General features: G+C 36.2%; 1 protein-coding gene and 1 long non-coding RNA gene across 6 annotated transcripts in view; one reads left to right on the forward strand and one right to left on the reverse strand.

The window, feature by feature from the left end:
* The window catches only part of LOC105471492 (elongator acetyltransferase complex subunit 4), a 252,628-nt gene that overhangs the window by 21,357 nt on the left and 206,522 nt on the right, over positions 1 to 24,749 (reverse strand). Inside the window, exon 10 of one of the 4 annotated variants that reach the window (XM_071074928.1) lies at positions 9,465 to 9,494. The exons of the other annotated variants lie outside the window; for them this stretch is intronic. Within the exon in view, the coding sequence (XP_070931029.1) occupies positions 9,480 to 9,494 (15 nt within the window). The 3' untranslated portion in view covers positions 9,465 to 9,479. Of the gene's footprint in view, positions 1 to 9,464; positions 9,495 to 24,749 lie in introns of those variants that run through there. 4 annotated transcript variants of the gene reach the window in all.
* The window catches only part of LOC105471490 (uncharacterized), a 169,546-nt gene that overhangs the window by 5,297 nt on the left and 139,500 nt on the right, over positions 1 to 24,749 (forward strand). The gene's annotated exons all lie outside the window — the stretch shown is intronic.

The following is a 24,749-nucleotide window of genomic DNA, read 5'->3' on the forward strand; positions in this document are numbered from 1 at the left end:
TGTATTTTTGAAGTCTAAAGGTTATTTTTAAAAAATTTAAAAATTTACATTTTTTTAAACTCTCACTATCATTTAATTTCAAGTTCTTTTTAGAATAAAATGAAGATTCCTGTAAGATAATAAAAAGTTCACTGGTCCTGCTTTTGAAGGCTCTTAAGGAAAAAATCATTTAAATAAACTTTGTTGTGAGGACAAGGAGGTAGGCAAAAGTCATCTTTTTACTACTTTGCCTCAATCTCAGTAATATTTACATTATTTTCATATAATCTAATTTGTGTATAGGTCAAGTTTTTTTCTGTTTTGTAGTGTTATATTGTCTTTGTGTCTGGTTTAGATCTTAAAGGTTGTGCTAAGTATCTCATGAGCTGTAATAGTTTCAGTCTGCTTACCATAGTCACTGTAGTTCATTTCTGCCTAGCTTTTCAAGTATCCTCCATTAACTGCGAGGATAGTCCATTTCACAATCAAGTCAACTTATATCTGTCTGGATTACACTCTAAGGTTTCCTGACCCTTTCTGAGTCACCACTTATTACTTAAATCTTAAACTTCATTTCTGTGCTTGACAGCAATGCCATTGTTTTGCTTATTTTCTGATTGGAAGGCTGGCAGTCTCTTCTGAGACTGATGCCAACAGAGCTCTGTGTATCAGCCAGTAGGAGTCACTTGGAGCAGATGGTCATCATCCTTCCCCACAGCCCAAATCCCTGGTCTGGGTGGCAAAGTCCCAAGACCACACCTACATACATGCCAACTGTCCTTATTTACTAAGATACTCCTTATTTGTTTAGCTTAATAAATCATTTGCCCTAATATCTTTCTAATGAACTTATGTTCTCATTTCAATTTTCTTTAATATATCTTCTTATTAGCATCTCTCCCCTCTGTCCCTATCCTTTATTGCCCATACTATTAGAATGTACATTTTTAAATTCAAATCTTTTTTTTGGTTTCATAAATGTTCATCTTTACAGAGATTTTATATACTTACTGGTATATATGTAATAAGTAGAAATTCTAGTCTGGTGAAAAAAGTATATTGACTCCTCCATTTCCATTCTTCCAACTTACTTAAAATATTAAAGTTGAATCTTTGGTATATTTTAAAAAATGAATAATTGTTTTATTACTCTAAACAGCATCTGAATGGTTTCTTTTTTTTTTTTTTCCTTGAGACAGGGTCTTGGCCTGTTGCTCAGGCTGCAGTGCAGTGGTGCGATCATGGCTCACTGCAGCTTCGACCTCCTGGGCTCAAGTGATCCTCCCACTTTAGTCTCCAGAGTAGCTGGGACCACAAGTGTGTGCCACCATGCCCAGATAATTTTAAAAATTTTTTATAGAGACAGGGTCTTGCCATGTTGCCCAAGCGACCCCCCTGCCTTGGCCTCCCACAGTGGTGGGATTACAGGCATAAGCCACTGCATACAGGCTTGCCATTGAGTTGATAAAATTTTTGAAAAAGTTGATACCTAACTTAACTACAGAACACAGCATATAGTTTAATTCCTAAGAGAGCTAAAGGTTCATAAAATACTCAAAATAAATTTAAGCCCCATAGTTCCTTACTCTTGGGGATATATAGTTACTGAGAATGTCCTAAGCTTAACTTTTTGAAAATAGCAGTGAATTATCAGTACGAGTTATTTTTGGATTGAGAAAGCGATGTATCTGATCACTCAGAAACATACAACATTCTGGTGAAAAGATGACTGATCTCTGCTATTATAATCATAATGTAATATGGTTAAATAATAAGTCATAATTAATTTGCATTTAATTTTCCCTTAGAATCATCTGGAATATCTAAGGAAGTCATCTAAGTACAGGGGTATACAGGATGTACTATTTCTAAAAAGTTATATCTAAATTAAATTGACATGAAGTGAAATATGCTAGTTAACTTGTACTTAAGTGGGACCTATTAGGAATCCTGTGTGAAGATCCTGTGAAAAGATCTTTTGAAATACAAATATCATCTTCTAATGTTTTTATAATTCCACATTTAAAAAAATCTAGCATACTTAAACTGATGCATATTTCTACTTATGGAAAAGAACTTGCCAAAGCAAGGAAGATAAAATGAGGATGGTAAGATATAACCCAATCTGTTAAGCTGGGGTTTAGAGTAATTTCTTTCAAGGACTAGAGGCATTCTGGAAATATTATGAAATCCACAGGAAAGAAGAAATAGGACTTTTTGAGCCTAGATTAGATTTAATGTGGTGACATGTTTCAAAGTTGTACCATTAGGAAACAGCAGGCCAAATGAGATATTGCTCAGTCAAAACTTCAGTTTTTCTAGTGTCCATGTAGCTAAGGCAAGCTTCTCCTTCCCTAGCACTGGAGGAGAAGTTGGTACGTAATTTGTTGGGAGTTTATGTGATATATAGCCCATCCCAAAGGTGGACATAAGAGTATATATCATTTATGGTAGTCAGGCTCATCAATCTCATTTCACTTAATAAAGCACTGAAGCTGATGAATACAAACTATTCAAGCTGGTTATTAGAAAACACTGACCGACTGTAGTGGCTCATAGCCTGTAATCCCAGCACTGTGGGAGGGCGAGACAGGTGGATTACTTGAGGTCAGGAGTTCAAGACTACCCTGGCCAAGTGAAACCCTGTCTCTGCTAAAAATACAAAAATTAGCTGGGCATTGTGGCATATACCTGTAATCCCAGCTACCAGGAGGCTGAGGCACAAGAATTGCTTGAACCCCGGGAGGCGGAGGTTGCAGTGAGTCAAGCCCATGCCACTGCACTCCAGCCTGGATGACAGAGCGAGACTCCCACTCAAACAAACAAACAAACAAACACAAAAAACACTTAAACGAGGTATGGCACATTTCAAGAAAAACAATGCTATTAGTGTGTGAAAATAAGCCTTAATAAAAATTAAGCAACAGGATGTTTTGTACTTTGTGGAGGCTTATGAGAAGATACATATTACACAGTTAGTGAAATTATGTTTTTGAGAGCTTGGGAAAAGGAAAGTGAATTCTTATTTCAGACACCTTTTAGGATAAATCCCCCTTTAAAAATAAAGGATAGTATGAATATCCATGAATGATATATTTTCCTTATCCTCATAAGGTATGGCTAATGTTAGCATAGCTGCTCCAGTCATTCAGGATAAAATCAACTATTTTTAAGCAGTGGATTCTTGTAAAATTACATATAGGCATTTAAGGCACCTAAGAACAAAGGAAAAAACTCAAAACTTAATATATTCTCTAACTTTGCTTTTCTACTAGAAGGAAATATGTATGGGAAATAACTTCTTGATTTGTAAATTAATTACTTTGGAGGATGATTAATGCATTATGTGGGTACAACAAGCAAAACTTCTTTTTGCTATTTGTTTTATAGGTACCAGAATATAAGATTAATTCTCAGCATGTGTAGTCATTTAAATAAAAACATATTAAGCAATTTTGTTAATTTTCACAGAACAGAATGATGGATGAAAGTATGTCACAGGTGTATATCTACCAACAAGAAAACAACTAGATATGTTACATAATATGACATGAGCTTGTTAAGATCATTACATTAAAAAAAAAATTTTTTTTATTAAAAAGTTCTGGCTGGGTGTGGTGGCTTACTTAGCTTAGGATTTCAAGACCAGCCTGGGCAACATGGTGAGACCTTGTCTCTACAAAAAATATAAAAATTAGCTGAGTGTGGTGGCATGCGCTTGTAGTCTCAGCTTATTCGGGAGGCTGAGGTGGAGAACTGCTTGAACTTGGAAGATGGAGGTTGCAGTGAGCTGTGATTGTGCCACTGCACTCCAGCATGGGCAACAAAGAGACTGTCTCCAAAAAAAAAAAAAAAAAAAAAAAAAAGGTCCACCTTCTTTGTCAACATATCATTCACAACAGAATTTATTTCATATAAAATGTTTTAGTGTGAGGTGAGGTCCTGTACAATATATTGTGACATATACTATCTGACAAAACTTGTGCTGGGCAAAAAATGAAAAAGCAGATAATTTCTAGGTTGATAACTTCCATGGTCATAATAGTCTAGTCCAGTTGAAACACAGTGCAGTTACCATCTATAAAACCTTGGGCTTAACAATCTTAAGTTCCTATAAGTCTATTTGATTTCAATAACCATTAATTTCTAATTTCTTCACTATATTGCTATAAAACTCAAACAGATTCCATTTCTGGAATGATAAAGAACGAACAGGAGTGTGACCCACAAATTAAAGGCTAATATAAAAAATCCTTGAGGAATTTACCTAGGGGTAGAAATTCAACAATGGGATGGTTGTTAATACGCTCTGAAATTAGAAGTTGAAAATGGAATTGAGTAACTTTAAGCTGTGTTGAAAGATTTGTAGAACCACATTGTAAAATAACATTATTAACCATTGACTTGAAAATAAACAAAATTTACCAATGACATTAAGTATAAAATTGCTTAATATAGTCTTGAATTGTTTTAGAAAATTATAATGATCAGGGAGGAAAAATAGATAACTCTATACCAGAAACTCATGGCAATAAGTCAAACAGACTCTGATTTCTTTGTCTAATGCCAAAGAAATGACAGACACTATTCTGGTGTATGTATATTTTGTAAGAAAAAAGTCTGCTACATTTCTTTTAAAATGATGTATTGAGCACACATTTATATAGAAATACAATAAACGATTACCTCCACTTCTATGAGTCATTTTTTACCAAGATGTTTCCTTTTCTTAGAACCAAAGTTTGAGCAAACTGTTATGTCTGGCATGTTGCGTAATGAGTCCTATCAGGCCCAGGGTTCCCTTAATCACATTCAAGTACCATTTGGAAGTACTTCATCTCTGACAAAGTTTAGTGTGCATGTGTGCACATGCGTAAGTGTTTTCAACTTCAGAAAATGAGCATTGAAGAGGGATACTGAATAACCCTAAGAGCTTATTAACCAGTGCTCCTTGTCATTTCCTTAAAGAAACACAGCAAGCTGAAGAGCTTCTGTAAGGATGAGTGGAGATAAAGATGCGGAGCATATTGTGTGTAAGAGGAACAGTGTGCTTATTTGTCAGCTCCCAAACGACAGGCTGCTTGCTCTGTACTACTGTTACTAAAAATATCATGCTTGGCGTGGTAGATGCAAAAAAAAACAAACAAACAAACAAAAAAAAAACTATAGTCTGAGTTTGGAAAGAATTCAGTGAGGTAAAAATGTAACTGGGATCTTTCCCCTTCCACTAGCTTTATACTTCCCCTGCTTTCCCTTAGAAATTTGTTTTTCCTTAAGTAGACTAAAAACTCAGGGGCTAATTTATTTAACCCCTTCCATGGTTTTCCATAGTCTGGGTATAGCAAATAAATACCAAGTAAACTTGTCAGTAATTACAAATACAGAGGAAGCAAATCAAATAAGTAGAAGGCATATTTTGATTTTCTTGCATTCCTTAAGATGGCATGCATTGTTTCAAAACACACTTTTTGGAGATAGTTCTATATTTTACTATGGTTTTTTCAAAAAATTGGCATTGTCAAGTTCAAAGATGGTGAAGAAGTTAAAAATATAGACATTATATCAGATTCTCTGAATGCACTTCATACTCTTAATCTGGCTCAATACCATTGTTATCAGCAATTGTTTATGCCACAGTGGACAGCTTTCTAAATCTCCTTCAGTTAATGGATATTTACATTTCATCTATGTCAAAGGATAGGCAGATAATCAGGTAAAATAAATTACACAAATATGCAAGAGCCTGAAATCAAAGTAGAGAAGGAGAAAAGCAGGATGACTTTTTTTTGCTTAATATTTACATAACTTTAAAACCTTCCTGTCCTTTTTCCTTTTTTCCTTTTCTTTCTCAACCAATGTTTATTGAGCACCACCATGTACAAGGCAAGAAGCTAGCTGGAGATTCAAGTAATCTTTATCCTCAAGAAGGTGCTGCAAAGGAGCTGAAAGGTGCTGAAAGCACACTTAAAGAGAGACTTTAGCGGACGAGGAAAGGCTTTGAGGAGAAGGTACTGCTCCAGTCAAATTTAAAAGGCAGGTTAGAGTTAGATGGGAAATTAGAGTCCTAGGAGAAGAAGACAAACAGTAAATGCAAAGCCAAAGAGTGGTAACAGTCTGGGTTGTTTGGTATGAATGGTGATTATGGTTTGTGCAAGGAAATAGTCAAAGATAAGGATGGAGAAGTTGGCAGAGGCAGAATCTGTAGGGCTTCCATTCTGAAGGCAATGGTGAAGTGATGAAGGCTTTTAGTCACAGAAAGTGACATGATTAGATTTTCCCCCTGAAAATACTTCTCTGGCTATAAGGACATCATTCCTGCGTGGGAATAAAGGGCTGGGCAACACTGGAAGCAGGGAGACCAATTAGGAGGCCAGTACAACAATCTAGGCAAGTAAAGATGAGCTCCCATCCCCCAAACAGGCAAAGTCAGAGGCTTTGTTACTTCCATGTGTGATTACTTCTGTGATTCTTTTACATAAATTTCCCAAAACTTTCAATATTTTTACTCTTTCAAAATAAAATCTTATCCTGGATATGTAGGAAAATTCATATAGGATCTACCAAAAAGTTGTTGCTCTGTTGCTGATATCATTTGTCTCCTAGTCTCTCTCCACAAGGAACCAGGTGTTAAACGAAGATATGGTGAGAAATTAGATGTGAATCATGAGAAAAAGGGAGGTATCAAAGATGGATGGATGAATGGATGGACAGACATACCAATGTGATAAGTAATTACTAAGCTACAGGTATAATTTTAGGTACCAGGTCCAGGTCCACTAATACCCCTTTTTTTTTTTTTTTTTTGTAATTCCAGGATCCCACTTGCATTCAGTTGCTAAATCTCTACAGGTCTCCTCTAGTCTATAACAATTTCTCAGTTTTTCCTTGTCTTTTATGTATGACTTTGATATTTCTAAAGAGTACTAATCAGTTATTTTATAGAACGTTTCTCAATATGGGTTTGTCTGAAGTTTTTTCATGATAGAAGTTATGCATTTTTGGCAAGACTGCTACAAAAATAATGTCTGCTTCTCAGTGCATTTTACCAAGTGGTTCATTATGCTGATATGTCTTATATACTGGTGCTTTTTACCTTGACTATTTTGTCAAGTTGGTGTCTGTCAGGTTTCTTCAATATAAAATTTTACCTTATCCTTTGTAAGTACCTTGCTCAAATTTCTACCCATTAATTTTTGCATCCTTTGAGGAATCTCGTCTGCAACATTTATTACTGTGTTATCTGTCTAATAGCAATTCTCTATTTTCCTCTTTCCTTCTACAATTATTAATTCATTAATTTATTTATTACAATAGTATGAACTCATAGATATTTATTTTATTTTAGGGGTTAAAAACCAGTATTATTTTCTTGCTCAAATTGTTTTATCTTTGGTCATCAGGAGCTATTTCAGGCTGGCTCCTGTGCGTTTTTTGACATGTCCCCATTCATGTTTCTTTACATGTTTCCTTACTTTTTGGCACATGATGTTCAGTCTTGTTTTATATTTTCCCTCTTTTGGGTCTGGAATCAAGCAATCAAACACTTCTTCTGGAAGCCCTGATTTCTTTTATTGGAAAACTGAGCTCAGAGACCAAGAACTGGCACTGGAATGCCATTGTTACAGGGGTGTCATTGCTTTAGGCCAGGGAGAGGATTTATTTTTGACACGGAGTCTTGCTCTGTCGCCTAGGCTGGAGTGCAATGGCGTGATCTCGGCTCACTGCAACCTTGGCCTCCTGGGTTCAAGTGATACTCCTGCCTAGCCTCCTGAGTAGCTGGTATTACAGGCGCCTGCCACCATGCCTGGCTAGTTTTTGTATTTTTCAGTAGAGATGGGATTTCACCATGTTGGTCAGGCTGGTCTTGAACTCCTGACCTCAGGTGATCCACCTGCCTCGGCCTCCCAAAGTGCTGGGATTACAGGCATAAGCCATCATGCCCGGCCTGGGGAGAGGATATTTTAAAGATAGGTTGGTCAGGGAAAGCCTTTCTGAGAAGGTCATTCAAGCAGAGACTTAAAAAAAGTGAAGTACGGAACAATGCAAGGAACACTACTGGTACTAGTATTACTGTACTAGAGGGTACAGTAGGTGCAAGTCGCTGAAGTAAGAACATGGTTGGCAAGCAACAGCAAGATGACAAAGGTGGTTGCACCTTGGTGGGCTGGGGGAAAGTGGTAGGGAATAAGTTCTGAGAGTAGACAGGACAGTAAATAGTACAGATTTTAATGAGAAGCCACTGGAGTGTTCTGAGCAGGGGAGTAGCATAATCTGATTTACTTCATGATAAAGGATTACTTTGAATGCTGTATGGCAAATAAGTATGGGCAGACAAGTTAGGAGGCTACTGTAGCAGACTTTGTGAGAAGCTGATGATAGCAAGATATGATGGGGATTAGGCTCATGATTGTAGCAGCAGAGGTGGTAAGAAGTGGCTAGATTTGGGACATGTGTGTATTTACACAGAAATATTTCAAATATCTAGAAAACTCAGAAAATAACATGAATTGATGCACCCATGTATTAATCACTAAACTCACTGCCTTCTAACATTTGGTCACACTTGCTTTGGAATAAAAGAAGAGCGAAGATTCCTGTGTATCTCTCCATCACTCCATACCTCTCTAGAGGAAAGCACTGAAATAAATTTGACATTTATTTTTCTTATGGACAGTTTTGAATCACTACTAGATATATGTATATACATAATGTGTAATGTTATTTTACATATTTAAAATTTCATAAATTTCATACAAATGCAATCATAATGCATGTATCATTTTGTAACTTATCTCATATTTTTCTGTCTCACAAAAAATGCTATATTCAACATTCTTTTACTTTTCCTCTTATTTATGTGCTGAAGTTGTTCTAGGGTGTGTATCCACAAGTGCAATTTCCTGGTCAAAAAACATCCATGGTATCCATATTACAAGTTATTGCCAACTTTTTCTGAGAAGCAGTTGTAACCATTTATATAACCATCAGTAGAGTATGAAAGTTCCTGTTTCTCTTAACCTCTCTGCCAACTTACTTGACTGCTAGACTTTAGAAAATGTACCAGTTTGATGGATATGACATGATAGTTATTTTAATTTGCACTGTCCCAGGCAGAGGGAATAGCAATATCAAGGCCCTGATGAGGTAGCTTGCTGGGTGAATCCAGGAATAGTGAGGAGGCCGGCATATCTGAAGAAAAGTAAGTAGAGGTGATGAAGAAAGACATAAAGTAGAGGGCAAAATCACGTAAGTCTTGTAAGTCACTATAAAGACTTCAGCTTTTCTATGGAGTGATTTGGAAAGTTACTGCAGATCTTTTTTGGTAAGCAGACCACATGACTTGATAAACAATCATTAGCTCTTATTATTATATTTTCTAGTTAGGTATAGTAAGACTGCTAAACATAGTGTATTAATTCAATGGTGCTAGTAATAGCTCATACTTATGTACTTACAGCGCAGCAGGTACTTTACATTGGTTAATCTTCTCGATCACCCTTTTACAGATGAGTAAACTGTAATATAGATAGTTAAGTAATGGCCAAGGTTAGTTACAGGAATAGCAAGTTGTAGGTCTGAGGTCCTGAATCTGGCAACCTTGTTGAATTCTGTTTGTAGATTCTCTTGGCTATAGATAGGGACAGTTTGGTCTTGTTCTTTCCAGTTCTTATGATACTTGCTTCTTCCCCATTAGGGAGTTACTAAAATGGTTAGCACCTCTAGTAAAAATGTAAAATAGACCTGGAGAGAGTAGACATTCTTACTCCCGACTTTAGTTGAAATATTTCCAAAATTTTATCATTAAGAAAAATATATTCTCTTTGTTATTGATGGTGACTAAGAAAAATACATTTTCTTTGTTCCTGATGGTGACCCTTTATGAGGATAGGAACTTTTTTTCTATGCTGTTTCCTAGGAAATTTGTTTTTTAAAATTACTAAGAATGAGTGCTAAGTTATATCAAGTATATTTCTACATTGTGATGTTGAATCATTCCTGTTTTTGTGAGAAACTTTATCTAGGAGTAGCAATAGTAGTAGTAGTGTGTGTGTGTGTGTGTGTGTGTGTGTGAATAAACTGCCAAATTCCACCTGACACTGTTCTATTTAGATTTTGTTTTTCTATCTGCAATAGTGACACTGATGTACAGTTTCCTTTTCCTGTATTATCCCTATCTAGTTTTGATAATACTAGTTTTACAAAATTAGTTGAATAGCTTTTTCCCCTCAGTTTTCTTACACAACTTTTACAAGAGGGATTACATGACATTGTAATAAAGTTATCTAGATTTTGTACCTTTTTTGTAGGGAAGATTTTTGATAGACCTGTCATATTGTATAGGGTAGAGTTGACAGGACTTGTTAGACTGGAGGTGAGGAGTCAATGAGAGGATGACTTCTAGGTTAGTGGTTTATGTGGTTGGCATTTTTAGGTACCAGGCATTGAGACAGGGAACATTAGAGTAGGAGATGGGTGAAAGGTGATTAATTAAGTTGTAGACATGTTTAGGTTTCTTTGGAATCATCAAATGGTGATGTCCAGGTTGTTGTTGGGGTTTAGAAGAGAGGGTATGCTGGAGACAGAGCCTCAGGTCCGTGGTTCATTGATTCACCTCATTTCATTCATTCAAAAAATATTTATTGAGTGTCTACTCAATGTCAAACTCTGAGTATGCTTTCTTTTTCCTCGTCCTCCCAGTTCAGCCTTTCTGAAAGGGATGAAGCCATTTTTTTCACCCTATATGGTATTAATGGCAACTGTGTTTCCTGTGTATCTCTTGTCTGACAGTAAAGTTTTGGGTCCCTCTTCCTCTCCCAGATTTTTCAGAAAGTAGAGTTGGGAGAGGACACATGGTTGACGAGGGTTGGAAAGAAGATTGTACATTTTGTTTGAAATTAGTTTTTAAGTTGGAAAAGTGCTGGATACATGCAGAGGCTTGATGCATGAAATAAATTAAACCCTTAAAAGAACTTTAGGCTTTATTCTTGGCTACGGCCATAGTCAGCTTTACAAATAGGTGCTGAGGTCAATTTCTACCAGTGAACTTGTTAGAAAGTCATCATTAAAAACGCACATATTAATTTGAGTTGAGGGAGGGTTTCGAATGTGTATTTTATGTAATTCTCTAGGACTTAATCCTCTCGCAAATGAAATAAGTTTAGGACTTGGTGATATCCTAGGTTCTTTCAGACTTTAACATTGTATAATCTATATGCAAAGATACTGAAACTGAGGTATTAAATACTGGAGCCTGAAGAATTCTCGTCTGTGGAGGTTAATAAAAGGAATGCTCCTTCTGTACATTTCATTTAAATGCATGTCTGCCTATAGGCTGGAGAAGGGAAAGGTGAATCATGAATAGAATACAGTGAACTAAGTCTGGACATGGAGCTGAACAGTTAGGGATATTACAAGAAATAATGACAAAAGCCTGAATTTCACCACAGAAGACATTTAAAAGAGCCCTGTAAGAAACATGCTATCAGGAAGATATTCTGGCTGGAAGGAGAAATCAGAAATTACACATTTCTTACTCTTTCAGGGCTCTGAGGAATTGGGTAGACAGCAGAACATGTAAAATAAAAACAAAAACAATTAAAAACACAACACTTTTTATGGAAGAAAACCTTTGTGGAAGTGAACCAAGCAACAGGACAAGGACATGTCACATCCATCTAGGTCACACTGTACCTTCAGGCAAGACAATCAAGGCTCCGAAAACCTTTGACTGCATCCCAGGTAGCCTGAGGGAAAGACCACTATGACAGAGAAGAGAGATGGTTTTTACTGTGAATGAGTTAACCATGTACTAAAAAGAAAGTAGTTACTTTTCCTAAAGGCTTCGGTGTTCTGAAAAACCTCAAGAAGTTTCTCCAGAGTCTAGAAAAAACCTCACCACAACGCTTCAGAGCTATGCTACCCGCACTGAGGCTGATCATCACCAATCTGTATTCTCTTCTTTGGGGTGATATTCTGCCAGCAACGAAGTTGGAAGAATAACTACCAAGCAAACCATATGCTTCCAGGAAGTACTTCCATCAACATCATAAAAGTCATAAAGGTTCCGAGATGTTGACAGGGAATAAAGCTGCTTAAATGGCTCTGAGCATGTTCAAGAAATGCATCTATTTAGTTTTATTTTCTAGTTACAGGAATTACTATGTGGTTATATTTATGTATTTATGTATTTATTTTTTTAATATTTCTCCCTGCTCCTTTTCTCCCACAATTCCCTTCTTTTTACCTACACTCCACAGAGACCTAGTTTAAATACAAGGAAAAGCCTTTAAATTCCAATGATATAGAATACATAGAAGTTAAAAAATCTATGTTTTAAAGATCATGGGTTAGAATTAGAAATCACTGACTGAGGAAGTAATTTGGAGTAACAGTTGTATGAATATGTGTAAAAGACTTAGGTTCCAAGTTGCTGGGGGAAATACCACTTAGAAAAGTCAATGTGACTGTATATAACAGCTGCATCTTTAATCAGTTTTTTCTTACTCTCTATAACTAATCTGTGTTCAAATTTTCTTATCTGTTGAAAGGGTCTTTTACGCATCTCTTTCCTTCCCCACTTTTACTAGAGTTTTCTGATGCTTTCATAAACTCACACTTAAGATAACTGCATCCCTGACTCTTCTCTGCCTCCATGAATATGTCCTGTACATTTCTTCTACAGTAGTGTTTACTAAATGCTGTTTTTTAGCATACCACCCAGAACCTACAGTGTTTCTCTATATCCTCTATGGCTTTCAAGGCATTCCATAAGTCATCCTTATCTCAGTTATTTTCCCCAATAACAATCTTCTCTCAGGCCAGATTCTATACTGTTTCTAAGTATGCAACCGGCATTCATATCTCCTTGCTTTTACTTATGCTTTTCTTTATCAGGAAGATCTTCCTCTTTTAGTAGCCTTATACTAATGAACTTAATTATATCATACTTCAAAGTTTGGCCACATCCTAGCACTGTCCTTATTCTAGACCTAAATACCTTAACTTGCTGAGCTATAATCACAGACTATTCTGCAAAATTTTACTTTACTTGGCACAGATGGGGTCTTGCTATGTCCACCAGGCTGGTCTTGAATGGCTGGTCTTGAACTCCTGGTCTCAAGTGATCCTCCCACCTCGGCCTCCCAAAATGCTGTGGTTGTAGGTGTGAGCCATTGCACCTGGCCTCTGCACAATTTTGTTTCATATCTACTAGCCTTTTCTGTCTTATTATAATATAAGCTCACCGAAGGTAGAAGAGACAGTCGGATATATAGGGAAAAAAGACACCAATAATAGTCACAGTTTAGTGTTCATTAAAGTAAATATCAACTAGAAATCTATGCTATAAGATCTTGGTTTATGACCAGGTGTGGTGGCTCACGCCTGTAATTCCAGCACTTTGGGAGGCTGAGGTGGGCAGATCACCTGAGGTCAGGAGTTCAAGACCAGCCTGGTCAACATGGTGAAACCCCGTCTCTATGAAAACTACAAAGATTAGCTGGGCGTGGTGGCAGGAGCCTGTAGTCCCAGCTACTCGGGAGGCTGAGGCAGGAAAATAGCATGAACCTGAGAGATGGAGGTTGCAGTGAGCTGAGGTCACATCACTGCACTCCAGTTTGGGCGACAGAATGAGATTCCTTCTCAAAAAAAAAAAAAAAAAAAAAAGAGATCTTGGTTTACTGTGCTGTTAGAGCAACCTATTTAGATGTATAAGAGAAAGACTTAATAACACTAACCACTACTGTGAGGGAACATAACTACGAATCTGCTCATTGCAGAAAAAGGAAACAACTGGAGGATGTTCTAAAATTATCTTCAGCTGCTTATCTCTAAAAGGAACTGTAATCTACAATTGTAAAATATTCTGTTTTGCATATTCTTACAAGAGCTCTTTTTTGGATATAGTCCAAACATAATTTTAAGTAATAGTTTTTCAGCTCTAATATGCTTTGTCTTTTAGAAAAGTTGTTTGGCACTAAACACTAAAAAGGCTTTCATGACTTGATACTAACTTATCTTCCAATTTTACTTTCTACTACCTGGCTCCTAGGTTGCTTGCAAAAATCATTAATCATTTGTTAAATAAGTGAATCTCTGTTGCCACACACTACAGAGCACACTACAAAGAGAAGCAGCCAAGTACAGAGGCTTTGTCCTTGTGACATTTTATTTGGAGTCATATTGAAAACCACTGCTGCTTTTCTCTGACCATGATGATTACTACTGATGTCATGTCTCTCCAGAGTGGTAGACACATTGGCCTTTTCAATGTATCTCAGTTTTGGCTGTCTGAAGGATGATTGCCTATCTCTTTTGGGTGACCACAGGTTACCCAAAGTGAAATTTATATAGGCTATGAAACTAATATATTGTGAGTATCTCAAATGTATTCTACACATTTTATAAAATTCCATCTAGTCCTTTCCCCCTAATTTGGTAACAGAGGGAAATTTACCTTCTTTTATATAACTTAAACCTCTTCCCCTCCACCTTCCCTTCTCCACACTTTATGGTTCTATAGTCTACTTCTATTCCTTTGCTTCCTCTAAGATAGGGATCATCCTTTAAGTTCTTTTAAGCTAATTATATGGAGCCCTCACATCACCCTTCCCTTCCTAACATAGCCTTCACTTGCCCCCAGTTCTCATACTCTCTAAAGTCATATTAACTTTTGTTTTCCAAAAGTTAAAACACAAGGACTGTCTGCTTTGCATTAGAGTTAGTACTTGTATTCTCTCTCTTTCCATGTCTTCCCCTATTTGATTGTAAGTTCCTTAGAAAGATAAGGTTATATCATTTTTATCTTTCTCTCTCCATGCTCATTTTTCCAATTAGGGCTTGCACAGTCATGCTCATTTTTCCAATTAGGGCTTGCACAGTCAGTGACTGACACACACATACACACACACACACACACACACACACACAGTCTGGTTAAAATGAATAGCATATATATTTAAAAGTCTGAAAATAAAAGAAAATCTATCATATGCTTCCCCAACTCACTAAAAGTACAAATTTGTTTTATTAAAAAAAATAAAGATAGTCAATTTCAAATTCTGTTTTCCTATTTCACATTTGCTGGCAGTATAGAAACTACTGAAGTTGCTGAAAAGGCACCTTAAACTAAAGCAATACTCTTATATTCTACTCAATTCAACTATGACTAACATTTCAATAATATTAGTATCTGCTTATGCAAAAGTTAGGAACAGCCTGCCTCTATTATGAAGGCACCATAGACTTAATTGTATCTAAATTATTCAGGATAAAACACACATCTAACTGTTTCACTGAAATCAACTTACGTAGTTGAACAGTTATTGTGTACTATTAAACAGTTGGCACATTTCACATCTTTGGCATGTAAAAGCCAATTGGGTGTAGACTTATGTTGTTTAAATGATGCCAATGTGTACTTCTCACCTTCTTAAATATATCAAAATTCCTTAGGATGCCAAACAAAATCTATCCTCTGGGACTAAAATGTGCCAGCAGTTTAATGGTACATGGAAGCATTACTGGAAAAACTTGAGAGGAGGAAAAAACCCTTTTCCCTGTAACAGTCTAAGGTCTCATAAGTGAAAATGAATTACAGCTCTGGAAATTATGTGATGAACTCTAGGCCTGACAGCAAAACCAGATAATTCATGACAAATTTTAAAATGATTGCTATATAGTTTTTTCAACTGTATAACCTCTGAGTATAAAACTAGCTTTCTTAAAGCTTCTCTTGGCAACCGTGTTTGCTGATTTGAAGCTTCAGAGCAAAGCATGTCTATGAGTTTAGAGAGAAAAAAATTTCTTGATTTTCATTTTCAGAATTGGAGTGGTGGCAGTAATGCTTATGGAAATGGGGACTCTATAAGTAAATATTCTGGTAAATAGGTAAATATGTTCTGTACTTAATAAATACATGGAAAGGTTGACACCAATTGTGGAAAAATTATGGATTTGCTTGTGGTCTGACAAGCGTGTGCTTGCTTTGTGCTCGAGAGGAGCTTTAGTGTGTAATAAACATAACCTAAGATATTTGTAGGTAAACATATGGTATATGAATATCACTAATTATTGGTATTTTAAACTTGGTCTTTTAAAACTCATGCATTTCACACTTTTAAAATAATGGCAATATAGCATGAATCTTAACATGAGATTCTCTAAATTAATCATTATTACCAAAATAAAAGTCTGAACTATAAAGAGTACTAGATTCTACTTTAAAGTTTTTCACTATTAATAATCTTACACACCAACAAAAAAGACTGAAAGAAGTATTCTGAACTTATTGTACATGTCAAGGAAACAAATTCCATAGCATGTCTACAAAAATCATACTTGAAATAGCCCTAAGAGAGAACAAATCACAAATAAAAAGTGCTATACAACACAGAGCCACAGTGAAGAAAACAATTCCTCTGACATCCATAATAAATATCAATCTCACACTTCGAAAATGAACATATAAGCAGACTTAGTAAAAGCTGCATTTCAATGTATTATACTCATGTATACTTTCCAGAAATGTTTAGTCTTAGAGAATTTTAATTGTGTCACTACACTTTTATTGGTTGTCTTTTTCAATACAAATCTGTCTCATCCTAATATTCCCCATTTGTCATGAGAATGCTGGTGTATGAGATCAAAATAGCTAGATTTATCTTTTAAAAAAATTGTGGTAAAAAACACATAACATGAGATCTACACTCTTTATGACTTTTTTAGGTGTGCAGCATAGTATTGTGAACTACAGGTACAATGCTGTACTTTATAATCATTGAATAGCAACTCCTCATTTTTTCCTCCTTCCAGTTTCTGGTTACTACTATCTTATTTTCTGCTTTGATTAGTTTGACTATTTTAGATACTCATATATGTAGAATCATGCAATATTTGCCTTTCTGTGACTGGCTTATTTCATTTAGCATAATGTCCTCAAGATTCATCCATGCTGAAGCATATGTTAGAATTTCCTTTTTTTTTTCTTCTCCTCACTCTGTTGCCCAGGCTAGAGTACAATAGCACGATCTCCACTCACTGCGACCTTGACCTCCCAGGCTCAGGTTCAAGCAATCCTCCCACCTCTGCCTCCCAGGAGCTGAGGCTACAGGCACATTCCACCATGCCCGGCAAACTTTTGTATTTTTTGTAGAGATGGGGTTTTGCCATGTTGCCCAGGCTTGTTTTGAACTCGTAGCCTCAGGCAATCCACCTGCCTCAGCCTCCCAAAGTGCTGGGATTATAGGCGTGGGTCACTACACCTGGCTTTTTTGTTTTTTAATTTTTATTTATTCATTTATTTTTTTGAGACAGGATCTCACTCTGTCCCCCAGGCTGGAGTACAGTGGTGTAATCACAGCTCACTGCAGCCTTGAACACCTGGCCTAAGCAATCTTTCCACCTCAGCCTCCTGAGTAGTTGGGACTACAGGCATGCATTGTCATGCCTGGCTAATTATTAATTTTTTTTTTTTTTTTTTTTTTTTTTTTGTAGAGATGGGGTTTTGCTGTGTTGGCCAGAATGATCTTGAACTCCAGGCTCAAGCAATCTTCCCGTCTTGGCCTCCCAAAGTGCTGGAATTACAGGCTTCAGCCACCGTGCCTGGCTGGATTTCCTTCATTAGGGCTGGATAATATTCCATTGTACATATATACCACATTTTTCTGTTGATGAACATTCAGATTCCTCTCACCTCTTGGCTCTTGTGGATAATGCTGCTATGAACATGGCAGTGTAAAATATCTCTTCAAGATCCCGGTTTCAGTTCTTTTGCATAAATAGCCAGAAGTGGAATTGCTGCATCATATGTAAATTCTATTTAATTTTTTGAGGAACCTCTATACTGTTTTCCACAGTGGCTATACATTTTACATTTCCATCAATAATGCACAAGAGTTACAATCCTTGTCGACACTTATTTTCCAGGTATGAGGTAATCTTATTGTGATTTTGATTTGCATCTCCTCCTTGATTATTGTGATTCTGAGTTTTTCATAAACGTTTTGGCCACTTGTATGTCTTCTTCGAAGAAATGTCTACTCAAGTCCTTTGACCATTTTTGAATTGGGTTATCTGTTTGTTGCTATTCAGTTATAGGAGTTCTCTAAATATTTCAGATGTTAATCCCTTATCAGATATATGACTTACAGATTTGCAAGTACTTTCTCCCAGTCTGCAGGCCACCTTAATTACTTCCTTTATGGTGCAGAAGCTTTTATTTTTTAATAGTCCTACTTGTTTACTTTTGCTTTTGTTACCTGTGCTTTTCATGTCATATCCAAGATCAACGTCATACAGCTTTTCTCTTACGTTTTCTTCTGGGAGTTTTAAACAGTTTCAGGTCTTATGGTTAAGTCTTTAATCCATTTTGAGTTTATTTTTGTATATGGTGTAAGATAAGGATCCAATTTCATTTTTTTTTTTTTTTTTTTGCCAGTAGATATCCAGTTTTCCCAACCCCATTTGTTGAAAAGACTATCGTTTCCTCGTTGTGTATTCTTGGCATCTTTGTCAAAAATCAGTTGACCATATAGTTGTGCATTTATTTCTGGGCTGTGTATTCTTTTCTATTGGTCTATATGTATGTCTTTATGCCAGTAGTATACTGTTTTGATTACTGTAGCTTTGTAATATGTTTCAAAATCAGGACATGTGAAGACTCCAGCTTTGTTCTTCTTTCTCATGATTGTATTGGCTAGTTTAGGTCCTTTGTGATTCCATATGAATTTTAGATTTTTCTATTTCTGTAAAAAATACCACTGGGATTCCCACAGGGATTGCATTGAATGTGTAGATTGTTTTGGGTACTATGAACATTTTAACAATATTAAGTCTTCCAATCTATGAACACAGTATTTCTTTCCATTTATTAATGTCTGCTCTAATTTCTTGTAGCAGTGTTTATAGTTTTCAGTGTGCAAGTCTTTTGCCTTCTTGGTTTTTCCCTAAGTATTTTATTCATGGTTATGCCTTGGAAATGAAATTGTTAATTTTCCTTTTGACTGTTTAGTGCTAGTGTACAGAAATGCAACTAAGTTTTCCATGTTGTCTTTTCAATCCAGCAACTTTGCTGAATTCATTTATTAGTTCTAACAGTTTTTTTAAACGGAATCTTCAGGGTTTTCAACATATAAGATGTCAACTTAAACAGGGAGCATTTTGCTTCTTCCTTTCTGATATGGATGTCTTTAATTTCTTTCTATTGCCTAGTTGTTCTGGCTAGGGCTTCTGGTACTACATTCAAAAGAAATGGCAAGAATGGGCATCCTTGCCTTGTTCCTGATCTTAGAGGAAAAGTTTTCCGTTTTTCACCATATAGTATGTTAGCTGTGGGCTTTTCATATACGGTCTTTATTATGTTGCTATAATTTCTTTTCATTCCTAGGTTCTGTTTTTATCATGAAAGTGTGCTGACTTTTGTCAAATACTTTTTTGGGGGGCATATATTAAGATGATCATGTGCTTTTTCATTCCTCAATCTGTTAATGTGATGTATCAAATTGAATAATGTTCTTATGTTGAGCAATCCTTGCATCCCAGGGATAAATTCCATTTAGTCATGATATATGATTCTTTTATTGTGTTGTTGAATTTGACTTGCTAGATTTTTTGTTGAAGATTTTTGCATCTATCTTCATCAGAGATAGTGGCCTATAGTTTTATTTTCTTTGGTGTTTTTAATCTGGCTTTGCTATCAGAGTAATGCTGGCCTCATAAAATGAATCCAGATGTGTTTCCTCCTCTTCAAATTTTTGGAAGAGTTTGAGAAGAACTGACATTAATTCTTTTTTAAACGTTTGGTAGAATTCACCAGTGAAGCCATCAGGCCCTGAGATTTTCTTTGTTGGAAGGTTTTTAATTACTGCTTCAATATCCTTATTAATTATATTTGTTTAGGTTTTAAAATTCTTCATTATTTATCATTCATAGTCTTGGTAGGCTATATACTTCTAGGAATTTATCCATTGTTTTCTACATGATCCAATTTGTTGACTTATAATTGTTCACAGTAGTCTCTTTTAATCCTTTTTACTTCTGTACAGTCAGTTGTAATGTCTCCTCTTTTATTTCTTTTCTTTTCTTTTTTTGACATGGAGTCTCGCTCTGTTGCCCAGGCAGGAGGGCAGTGGCGTGATCTTGGCTCACTGGAACCTCCGCCTCCCAGGTTTCAGCGATTCTCCCACCTCAGCCTCCCAAGTGGCTGGGATTACAGGTGTATGCCACCACTCCTGGCTAGTTTTTTGTATTTTTAGTAGAGACGTGGTTTCAGCATGTTGGCCAGGCTAGTCTTGAACTCCTGACCTCGAGTGATCCACCTGTCTCAGCCTCCCAAAGTGCTGGGATTACAGGCATGAGCCACTGTGCCCATTTTAATCTTCGTAAATTTGTTAAGACTTACTTTGTGACCTAACTTGTGATTTATTCTGAAGAATGTCCTATGTGTGCATGAGAAGAATGTATATTCTGCAGCTGTTGGGTACCGTGTTTTGTATGTCTGTTAGATGTATTTGGTCTGCAGTGTTGTTCAAGTCCTCCGTCTCCTTACCAAGCTTCTGTCTGTTCTATCATTTAAAGTGGGATATGAAATCTCCTACTATTATTGTCTTGCTGCATATTTCTCCCTTCAGTTCTGTCACTGTTTGCTTCATCTATTTGGGTGCTCTGATGTTGGGTACATTTATATAACAATTTACAATTATTATATCTTCCTGGTGAATTATCCCTCTTATCATTACATAATGCCTTCTTTGTCTCTTGTGTCAGTTTTTGACAAAAAGTATATTTTGTCTGATGTAAGTATGGCTACTCCTACTCTATTTTTGTTTCCATTTGCATGAAATATCTTTTTCCATCCCTCTTCTTTCAGCTTATGTGTCCCCTTAAATCTAAGTGAATCTCTTGTAGACAGCATATAGTTGGATCTTATTTTTAAAACTCATTCAGCCACTCTGTGTCTTTTGCTTAGGCAGTTTAATCTATTTACATTTAAAGTAATTTTGAATAGGGAGGAAGTTACTATTGCCATTTTGCTGTTTTCTGCCTTATCCTCTCTTGCAGTTTTCCTTTGTGTTTTGTTTCATTTTCATTTTTTTTTTTTTTTTTTTTTTTTTTAGTGACATGCTTTGATTCCTTTATCATTTTCTTTTGTATCTTCTAAAGGTATTTTCTTTGTGGTTACCATGGGGCTAACACAAAACATTTTACTGTTATAACAATATATTTCAAGCTGATAACTTCAAGTGCATGAAAAAACTATGCTATTACTCCCCCCACCCACTTTATATTATTTATGTCACAAAGTAGATCTTGTTATACTGTGTATCCATTGCATATTTTTATAGTTATAGATACTATACTTTTATCATTTAAATTCTATAGAATTAAAAGTGATTTATATACTACTATTACAGTGTTACGGTATTCTGTATTTGTCTATATATTTACCTTTATCAACAAGTTTTATACTTTCCTGTATACTTTTGTGTTACTGTTTCATGTCTTTTCATTTCAACTTGAAGTACTCCCTTTAGCCTTTCTTGGATGCCAGGTCTAGTGGTGATGAACTCCCACAGCTCAGCTTTTGAATAACTGGGAGAGTCTTTATTGCTCCATTTTTGAAGAATAGTTTTGCCAAAGATACTATTCTTTGTTGGCATTTTTTTTTCATTCAGCACTTTGAATATATTATCCCATTCTCATATTGCCTCCAAAGTTTCTGCTACGAAATTCACTGATAGTCTCATGGAGTTTCCCTTTTTTGTGATGATTCACTTTTGTTTCGTTGTTTCAAAATTTTGTCTTTTATTTCTGACAGTTTGATTATAATGTGTCTTAGTGTTGACTTCTTTGGATTCATCTTACTTGGCATCCATTGGGCTTCTTGAATTTGGATATCCATTTTTAGCCCCAGATTTGGGGAGTTGTTTCCATTATTTCTTTAAATAAGCTTTCTGCCTCCTTTTCTCTCTCTTCTTCACAGACCACACACACACACACACACACACACACACACACACACACACACACACAACACAACATGCTTAATGGTGTCCCATAAGTCCCCTAGGCTTTCTGTATTCTTTTTTTTTGCTCTCTGACTGGATAATTTCAAATGATCTGTCTTCAAGTTTGTTGATTCTTCCTTCGAACCTTCTAAAGAATTTTTAAAAGTTTAGTTATTGTACTCTTCAGTTCCAAAATTTGTTTGGTTCTTTTATATTTTCTATTTCTTTGTTGAAATACTCATTTTGTTCACACACAGTTTCTCTGAGTTTGATTAACATATTTATGATGGTTACCTTGAATTCTTTGTCAAGTAATTCACATACTTGTTTTTTAAGGTTTGTTTCTGGAAATTTATTTTGCTCCTTTGATTGGGCTATTTCCCTGTTTCTTCATATTCCTTATAACTTTGTGTCAGTATCCATATATTTAACAAAGTAACCACCTCTCTCAGTTTTTTCAGACTGGCTTTGTACAGAGAAAGACTTTCGCCAATCAGCCTGGTTAGAGGTTCTGGGAGTCTTTCAAGCTTTTTCTCTGGTTGTGTCTTCTCTAAACTTGTGTGTTTAGATTTTTACTTAGATTTGCTGGTTTCTTTTTTTTTTTTTTTTTTTTTTCCCCAGGGGCTTGTAATCTCTTGCTCCCTCTGATTCCTCTGATATACTGAAGGTCCTCTAAAGCAGCAGGACATCACCCAGCTCTTTTTCGTTCTCAGTGACCCCCAGGAATCTAGAATATGCTGGGTCCTGTCAGTGTCCTGTGTCAGGCTAGAAGGAATTCAGTCCCTTGGGCAGCCCCCTAAAATGCTAGAATGTTGAACACATGCTCCATTCTTCTCTTTCCCCTTGAGGTACAGCTAACCAACTTGTATTTTCCGGTGTCTGCTGTACTGCAGTTTCTGGAGCAGTAGCACACTGCCAAGCTCCTGCTCTCAGAGCCCTCATACATCTAGAATATGCCAGGCCATGTCAGTGCTCTGAGAGAGACGACACAGAAGCCAGTCCCTTAGGCAGCTCCCCTCAGAAGTCAGAATGTTGGATGTTTATGGTCCAGTCTTCTCTGTCCATGGAGAAGCTTGGAGCTGAGAGTTTCCTTCTGCATGATGATATTCCCTCCAAAATTCATGTTAAAACGTAATCCCCAATACAACAATATTAAGAGGTGTGGCCTTTGGGAGGTGATTAAGTCATGAGGGCTTGCCTTTATGAATGGAACTTGAGGTTGAAGGGAGTGTGTTCTTGCTCTTCTGTTCCTTCCACCATGTGAGGATACCTAGACAGGCCTTCACCAGACACTGAACCTGTTGGTGCCTTGATCTTGGAATTCCCAGCCACCAGGATTGTGAGAGATAAATCTCTATTGTTTATAAATTACCCAGATCTGTGGCATTTTGTTATAGTAGCACAAATGGACTAAAACACCTCCTGATTGACTGGGAGTATGCAAGGACAATGGTGAGAGGGTGCAATGAGTTTTCCTGTTGGCTTACAGTGGCTAATTTTGCACTTGCTTGGGGTGCAGGAGTCTCTTAACTGGTTTCTGGATTTCTCACAAAGGGAAATGGTCCATGTTTTGTTGCTGAATTGGTATTTCCAGAAAAGGAAAGAATGTCTGGGGATTCCTATTCTACAATCTTGCAGATGTCACTACTAGGCTTTTCTTAAGTTGGCTTCCTTAATAACACAATCTCACTGAGTAATAGCCATTAAACTATATGAAGGATAAGTCTCAGCCAAACTAATAGTGCTATAGTCAATGTGGCTGAATTATATGTAGTCAAGCTAGAAGATAACAAGCATTTTTGGAAAAAGCTTTCATTCAAGCTGTGTCACACACTCATACTCATAACCAATTTTATGATTAATAAGCCAGCTGGTTGTTTGATGAAAATGGCTGGGTGTATAAGGATGGCAATCAGTTTTTGGAGTATAGTAGTAAATGGGTTAATTCATTAAACAGCTGAAGCAGTTATGCATATAGAAAGACCCAAAGCTCTCCCACAAATACAGATTACCATGATAGCCAAACAAAACGGGGTTAGAAGTGTATAACAACAAAAATTTTTTTTGAGATCTGAAGTCTAATTTCTAGTATGTCAGTATTGGTATCTATTATTTTTTATTACACATTATGCCACTAGTGACATTTTATATTTAATTCCCCAAATGATTATTTGCCTATTATTTCATTTTATTTTTGTATCATCCCCATGAGGTAGAGCCTGAGGAAATGGGCCCATATATATTTTTATTGCTAAGTTAGTACATAGATACTAATTGCGGAAACAATCTGTTCAGAGACCATAGAGCAGTGGTACTGATAGTTATTATGGTTTAGTACAGCCATTATAACTTACAGTAGACATCCTACCTCATAAAACATTTTGAAATATACTGCATGTGTAACTTTCTTAGCCCTTATAAATGACCAAGCGCATTTTAAAATGAGCTGCAATTACAACATTCTGTTTTACTAGTTTAAAACATTTCTTTTGGATTTGATTTTTCTTTGAAGTCTGGAAGAGAATGAGAGCCAGGAATACCTTGACATTTTCTCCTCTATCTAATAACACTATTCTGTGCTTTAATATAAATGAATTTATTCTATATTTTCTTTCTGTTATGAAACCATTCAAATAGAAAGCTCAATATGCCTTCCTAAGATTCATGGTGTAATTTATCATGAGGTAAGGAGATCATACTGTACCCTTTCAACCTAACTTTAATTTTGGTTTCCAAACAATATATATCTCTTTCAAGGTTAAAAGC

Source organism: Macaca nemestrina, chromosome 12 (genome assembly GCF_043159975.1).
Source record: "Macaca nemestrina isolate mMacNem1 chromosome 12, mMacNem.hap1, whole genome shotgun sequence".
NCBI lineage: Eukaryota > Metazoa > Chordata > Mammalia > Primates > Cercopithecidae > Macaca > Macaca nemestrina.